This window comes from Alosa alosa, chromosome 8, assembly GCF_017589495.1.
Source record: "Alosa alosa isolate M-15738 ecotype Scorff River chromosome 8, AALO_Geno_1.1, whole genome shotgun sequence".
In the NCBI taxonomy this organism is placed as follows: Eukaryota; Metazoa; Chordata; class Actinopteri; order Clupeiformes; family Clupeidae; genus Alosa; species Alosa alosa.
The window spans coordinates 7,266,292-7,273,720 of record NC_063196.1 but is presented as its reverse complement, the minus strand read 5'-3'; the positions used below and the strand labels follow the sequence as shown (position 1 = coordinate 7,273,720).

Here is a 7,429-nt window from a genome sequence, read left to right as displayed (position 1 = left end):
AGATGAAGGAAAATTGTGAGGGAGAGTATGGCAAAGTTAACCTTGAATGACATTTATTTTTATTTATTTATTTTTCATTCATGTTCTCAGGTTCATCGACTGGCATTTCAACTTGCGGTCCATTACAAATCCAAATACCCGAAACCTGGAATGAGTCATGCTTGGCTGGCCGTGACTGGTTCTTGGGATTTATGAAAAGACAACCAAGTCTTTCCATACGGCGCCCCCAAGCAACCAGCCACGCAAGAAACATTCATTTCAACAGACACAATGTCACAATGTTTTTTGACAACCTTGGGAAGGTTCTTACTAGACACCAATTTGAAGCAAAGGACATCTGGAACATGGACGAAACCGGCATCACGCAGTCCAAGAGCCGGAGCGTGCTGTCGCCAGGCGCGCGGGAACCTATTTTTGACCAGGGGTGCTGAATAACAAAAATAATGGATGTTTATTTACATGTTTAGGATTTTTACTGCTAAATACGTCATTTTAGTGCAGTGTGCGGGTGATAGCGAGAAGTTTTAGAAAAGTCCTGGGCAGCCACAAATTCCAATGTTCCGCGACAGCACTCCGAGTCCACTGCGCCCACCCTAACCCACAGAAGCGCACTTGATATCGTTAGCCTATTTCAGTATAGCTAAGGAAAATTACTTTTCGTCAAAACCACACCAGAGATGTTAGGCTTTAAATATAGGCTAATAGGCTGCAATGATCTCCCAAATAATTTCTGAATAGCCTAAAGTGTGTCGTCTCCACAACAGTATGTGTCCTAATAATTTCTATCTTAGCGACTAGGATAGTGAATGATTTCACTAGCTATGCATTTATTATTTTTGCAAAACTGTAAAACACAATTAAAGTTTATTTCAGCTTATCCGTGGTTTTTTTGAACGTGTAAATCGCATAGAATATGTAGGCCTATATCAACCGTAGGCCCAGTGCTCGAATTACGTGGGAGCCAGAGGGAGCCGAGCTCCCATAGAGTGAGGACTGGCTCCCATGAAAGCAACAAAGTCAACAATCTGAGGGGCTCTCTCATATCTGAAGGTGTCTGGCATTGCAATTTAATCTTAAACAACCGCTCATTATCCATCCCTGTGCGATCTCTTATAAAGACGTTAAATTAAAATAGGCTACTACGGGACGTAGACCTACCCTACGCTCTTGAACGCAGCATGGCACTTCACCACCACACCACTAGACTATATGAGCAAACCGTATACGATTTTGACAGCACTCGCAAATCTGAAGAAGTCACCCTGCTTTGATGCGAGTGTTTTGTCTATTTACATACGCGTTCATTGGGCTAGCCTATATGGTTTGATATGTGCTGAAAAGTCCTATTTGCTGTTGAACTTGCGCTTCACCTCTTCTATGTTGATTGACAAAGCCATAAATTATGGCCCATGCAGCCTACAATGATTGTGTTGTCTGATGATCTGTAGCTATCCTCTGCCAGTCAGAGCTCCAGAAAGTTCCCAGATATTTTGAAACACCTGTTAGCAATCTCTGATGTCGGAATATTCAATGGCTACCCGACAACATCTCAGTGCAAACTCCAAAATTGTTCGTCTATTAATTTTCCACGGTTCAACAATACTAGAAGATAGTTTGGCTGCAATGGCTTATAATTTCTGCCAGTTACTGCTTTTCCCCTGTGTATAAGTTATACTACATGCATTATTGTGTTTGACACTGAGGATAGCCTATCTGAGACGGTGGTCGTATTAGCAGGGATGGATTACTGCACGGGCCTACCGGGCCCAGGGGCCCAAGGGGTCAGGGGGCCCTGAAGCCCAAGCCTTGCATGGAATCATTGCCTCAATATCAACAAATCAGGATGTAGGCTATGAATCTGATTGAATTTAGTATATTGGCCATCCCCAAAATGCACCAGAATACAGGAAATCACATCAAACAAAGTAAATATTTTCATCGCATGGATTTGAGCGTACACATCGTCTAAGATGAAATTTGGCATAAGAACGCTTTATAAATGAGGCCCCAGGTGCTAAAATGGCCTATCTGCAGTCCAGACCTGTCAGACCTGAGCACCATAATTAAGAAGGCCCCAGACTGTTAAGCTAAAATCTTATATTGGGCAGGAATGGGACCACATTTCATTCTCAAAACTCTAGCAACTGGTCTCCTTAGTTCCTAAACATTTACAGAATGTTGTTAAATGAAGAGGAGAAGCAACACAGTCGTAAAAATGCCCCTGTCTCAACTTTTTTGAGACATGCTGCTGGCATTAAAGTCAAAATTAACATATTTTTCCAAAAAACAGTCAAATGTATCTCCTTCAACAGTTGATGTTGTCTTTGAACTATTCTTAAATACATATAGGGTTGACATGATTTGTAAATCATAGCATTCTTTTTTTATTCACATTGTCCAAAGTGTCCCAACTTTTTCGGAATGCGGGTTGTAGAATAAAGAATTTATAAAACAGAAATGTCGACCTGAGATGAGCTCTATTCATCTGTCAAAACACCAGCATCAGTGTCCTGAGCCTTTAGTTTCACAGTCAGGGCAGGGCAACTGGGGCAATATTTCCCCCAACACAGACAACACATATAAACTTCAACTACTGTTTTTGACCATCTGTTAAAAAAAAGTACATGGAGGTTTGACCTTTTCACAACCTGAATCTTCCGTGGATGCAATAAATTTATCTGATATATACTACATGGACAAAAGTATTGGGACAGGGACACTGAAATCGTATTTCATTCAGACCTACTGCCACAGGTGCACTCAGTCAAACACCTCATGCAGTCTGCATTTACAAACATTTGTGAAAGAATCTGTTCTGAAGAGTTTAAGCGTGGTAGGCAGGGATGGTAAAATAAGAGGTGGGTAAACTATAAATTCTGTGATCTCTGTGAGGTGGACTCGGATTTTTAAAAAAGGCATTCAGAACATGTTTGATGATGGTGGAGATTAATGTCCAATGTTAACAATAAATTGGTTCCTAGAGTGTTGATGAGTGTACATATTGTGAATGGATAATACAGTGGGATTTGTTAAAAGTTGCAATTGGTGCATAAACTCTTTTGAGAGATGGATAAACTCTATTTCTGAAATTTCAGAGGTGGATAAACTGTGTTTGCGTTTAGCCTCCACTCCCTGGTGGTAGGCCTACTGTCACAGGACAGGATGCACAAAGCAAGGTCCATTGTTGGGTGAGTTTAGTATGGAAGAACTTGACTGAACCACACATGCATTATGAACCACACCAAAAACTGCAGATAATCACACTATCCTATTTTGCTACTCACATCCCTCTTCAGGGTCTTGCCATAATGAATAGGCTTTGAGTTCCTTCTTTTTATTTTAGTGTGGTAAACTACCTTGCACCTAACAAATTTATTGTTTGGTTCTGAGCACAAGTAAAACTTTTGAGGCAGTTATTTTGCAAGAACTGTCAGACATTCTGTGAATGTAGTTTGAGAATGGAGAAAATGGTGGAAGGTTTCAAAAAATGTGTTTTAACAATCGTGGAAAACTGCAAGTGTTCCCTTAAATTTTTTAAGCAGTATATTATTCCTTTCATTACTGAATCCATACACATCCATTTACCCCAAATGCCCCCCAACAGAACACCTGTGTACCAAAACACACCATTTGCAGTGTGGCCTGACACCAGTTGTGCCTCCAGGATGGAATTGGGCCTGATCTTAAGATCCACTCTACAACACTGTACCTCTGATCAGGTCCTTGCTGGATGATGCTCCTGCAGATATTTGTGTGTGGTGCAGTGCAGCTGCACTGTGCTACTTTCAGAGAAATCATAATCAGGTTTCAACAAGTTAAATGTAAGACCTTTTAAGAGCATTTTAAGACTTATGCATTAAATGTAACAGATTGTAAACCCATACAGGGAAAAGAATTAGTTAAGTGTTTTGTTTTTGTCTTTACTTCTATATAAGCTAGTCTTTTTAAGATTTATGTGGAACTTAACTGACAATTTTATTATATCCGTACGTTATCAAAACTTCAATCAATGCATGCTAAAAAAAAAGACCTCCGTTGAAGTCATGTAAAATTAATGAACATAATTGGTTATGGTGTTTTGTCCAAAGTGACTTATATTATTGTGACATTTGTTAAAAAAAATAGTTGAAAAGCCTACATAGTAGTACAAACCAAAACTCTGTAAGAGAATGAAATAATTAGGTGTAAGGTGGAGCAGAGGAGTTTAAAAGCACTTCTTGAAAATCTCCAAACTACCACAAGGATACTCATTCCACCACTGAGGAAGACTCTTGATTGTGACCACAGCAGACATTCATTAGCACACTGATACTGGTGTGCTTGGTGCAGAGTGGAGCTGTCCAACCACTACTTTCACTTTAATGGTCTACACAGTAATGCCATGTAACGTCAAACCTATACTGCCAAATGTAAAACCATAATATTGTTAGACTTAAGAATCCCTATGATAGAATGTGTGCATTCCAAATCTGCTAAGTCAACCCTAATTAGTCAGACTAGACTCCTAGACCCTATAAAATGTGTAATCTTATTAGATAAGCAATTCCTAGGGCTTTTGCAGGGCCTTATAGTGCACAAATGTACAAGTCTGCATAAGACAGACTCCCATCATAAGTGTGCCAATCAAGCATGTACACTCATAGATGACATCATGCAAACTTCCTACCTTTTTTTTATTTCTTAATCCAACTTGCATCTGAGATAAAAACCTATTTTTCAAAACAAGCTTCCACTAATGGGTTAAGGGATACAAACTACCAGGCTATAATCCAACTTGCACCTAAGACGAGCTATTTTTCAAAACATTCCACTAATGGGTACAAGCAACCAGGCTGCAAAAACTGCTATAGGCTGGTATGAAATTTAAGTCAATAAAGCTAAGCCTTTTCAGTGTAAATTGAAATCCCCACAAGCAGAAAGGACGATACAATTTGATTCCATACAGAAAAAAACAATCTATTTATTGAACAGAATGATTATTTCAGATCTCCTTTGTCGTCAACAATGAGGGCATGAGGCAAGTATCCCAGGTTACTGCATCAATGACCCCACTCCAGACTCCAGATCTCTGCATTCAGTCCAGCTGAAAAAAAGGACACAATTACTTCTCCACAAGGTACACAAACAAAGAGCCTAGGTGAGCTAAAACACAGCTGCCTGTGAATGACTAATACGTCTTTCACTTTTGTTTCACATCAGTCGCAATTTATTCAAACATGATTAAGAACATTAATGCATTAGGAAGCTTATTCCTTACCTTGACGAAGCCAATGTCCTTCGCATACTGCCTGAAACACTGACGGCACATATTAAGACCGTATTTCCGGATCAAACCGTGCCTGTTCGAGCATACGCGGCTGCAAAGCAAAACATAACGTAACATAAGAATCGCCAGTCGGCACTTCTACAAAAGATAAGACAAGGAGTTTCCGCAATTTCCTTACAATATAAATAATTGGTAGCCGACAGTACTAAGTTACTACATCTCGAGGTCAAACATTCTTTGCATCCCATTCGATTCCACCCTCCCGCTCTAACGTTGAGAACACTGCCAGACTAGCAATGGCCATAGTAATTTCTATTATTTTTTAAAAAAATTAATCAAATTAATACATAATTGGTTGCCGTTACTGGTATTACAATATTGTTTTCAAACATCATGCTTTGCATCCCATTCGAGCTCACCCTCCCGGTGCAATGCTAAGATTAACGTTATCTGACTAGCAAGTCGTCAAACGAAGCCCAACAATAACCGTGATCCAAGGCCATTGCTAGTGGACTTAACTTCTTAAAATATTTAGTTTAAATTAGTCCGCGTCAATTCTGACTACAACCCATAAGACAGTACCAAATGCGTTCAAGGCATTCCCATCCACACGTTAAAACTAAAAGGCCCGGACTTCACATCCGCCATGTTAACTAGCCTCATTCGCTCCATGTGGCCCGAGCCGAACACAAACTAAAATCTGACCCATTCGGGACGCTAAGCCAGAATTAAACACAGAAATAGAATAATACAACATTCTGCAACGAAAAAGTGCGATACTGACCAGGACCGAGATCCCTGGCCGTATTTTCTTGGATGACTCCAATAGAGCTGCTGATGGCCCATCTTGTCTCTCTAGCTTAGGATATCGAAAAGGAAGGAAAAGTCGCACGCATGCGCAAATAAAACAGCTTCCTTCCACTTAACGTGATAGATCGAGCAAAATGGTCGACTGACATCTACTGGTTTGGAAGAATTGTTGCGTACCTAACTCGGAGATGCACCTTTTTGAAATGACTAGGCCTGTAAAAATAAGAAGCAAGTTGGTAAAAAAAAAAAAAACATTTTAATGCAATAAAATATATGTTATATAGGCTACTTTTTTTCTTTCTATTGCACTTTTTTCGGTCTGCATGTTTAATTCAAATGTTTGCCCTACAATGCACTGTGTGTCATGAAATCAAATCAGAACGCTATATGGAAACACTGTATCTAAGGACAAACTTAATAGAAGCATTACATTTCATACATGAGTACGTCTTTCTTTGGCTTACAATCAGACAAGTGAGCCTTTAGAGCATGCAAGTATAGCCTACGTTGCATCTGCCATTGAGACAATTTTGCAATGATAGGTCTACAACACATTGACAAACGTATAAAAACATGGATTTTTCTAAATCAAGGACATTACAATAGTCCTTGCACTGGCTTCTAATTCACAGCACTATCGTTTGTTTATAGCCTAAATAACTAAAATCAGACATAATTACCTAGATCATGCTTCAGCAGTACACGTCCAGACCTGTCAGGTCTCAGGAGAAATACTAAAAGCCTGTTGTCAGAACTGCAGCGAAATGTATATTTATAAATGTATAAATATTTATTTGCTATTATTATTTGCTTTTGTTTAGCCTATGTAAAGAACATTGACTTATCCCTGTATGAAATGTGCTATATGAATAAACCATGCCTTGCCCTAATTTTCATGCTGACTAACATTTTGGCTTCAATAAGTGGCTTGTCTGGTTTTTAGTCAGCCAAAAAAGTACAACTCTCTACTCTCAATTGGCTTCATATGTGATCAAAATTAAACTCAAATCCCTCCCTCTGGCCTACAAGGCCCTTACTGGATCTGCATGTCATCTTATGATCCAGCTTTATTCCCCATCTTGCCCACAGTCCTCAGATGAGTGTTTGCTGTATCAGCCTTCTGTCAACGCTGGAAGTCAGAGTCACGACTCTGTGATTCTTTGTTGGTGGAATGATGGTGGGATTTTAAGCACTTACAGACGCTGTTTACCTTGGAGCTTACTAATTCATTCTCCTTATTTGTATGGTAATCAATTATTATTATTATGAAGATTTACAATTGTTATTATTCTGTTAAATTGGTCTATTACTATTTGCATTGCTTTAATTTAGGATATTTGACTTTGATTACTT

General features: G+C 39.3%; 1 protein-coding gene across 1 annotated transcript; it reads right to left on the bottom strand.

Moving 5' to 3' along the window:
* Nucleotides 1-4,935: 4,935 nt before the first annotated feature.
* Nucleotides 4,936-6,171, bottom strand: rps29 (ribosomal protein S29). The gene is made up of 3 exons (XM_048250728.1): nucleotides 6,051-6,171; nucleotides 5,258-5,357; nucleotides 4,936-5,083 (listed from the first exon to the last, which is right to left on the bottom strand). The coding sequence occupies exons 1-3, from the start codon at nucleotides 6,110-6,112 to the stop codon at nucleotides 5,075-5,077; spliced, it is 171 nt and encodes a 56-aa protein (XP_048106685.1). The 5' UTR covers nucleotides 6,113-6,171; the 3' UTR covers nucleotides 4,936-5,074.
* Between the last annotated feature and the right edge of the window lie 1,258 nt (nucleotides 6,172-7,429).

Excerpts from the sequence above, each read along its gene's own strand:
- rps29 (XM_048250728.1), bottom strand. The coding sequence starts at position 6,112 with ATGGGCCATCAGCAGCTCTATTGGAGTCATCCAAGAAAATACGGCCAG. Across the intron at positions 5,358-6,050 it reads GGCCAGGGATCTCGGTCCTG|CCGCGTATGCTCGAACAGGC; the intron begins GTCAGTATCGCA and ends TTTGCTTTGCAG.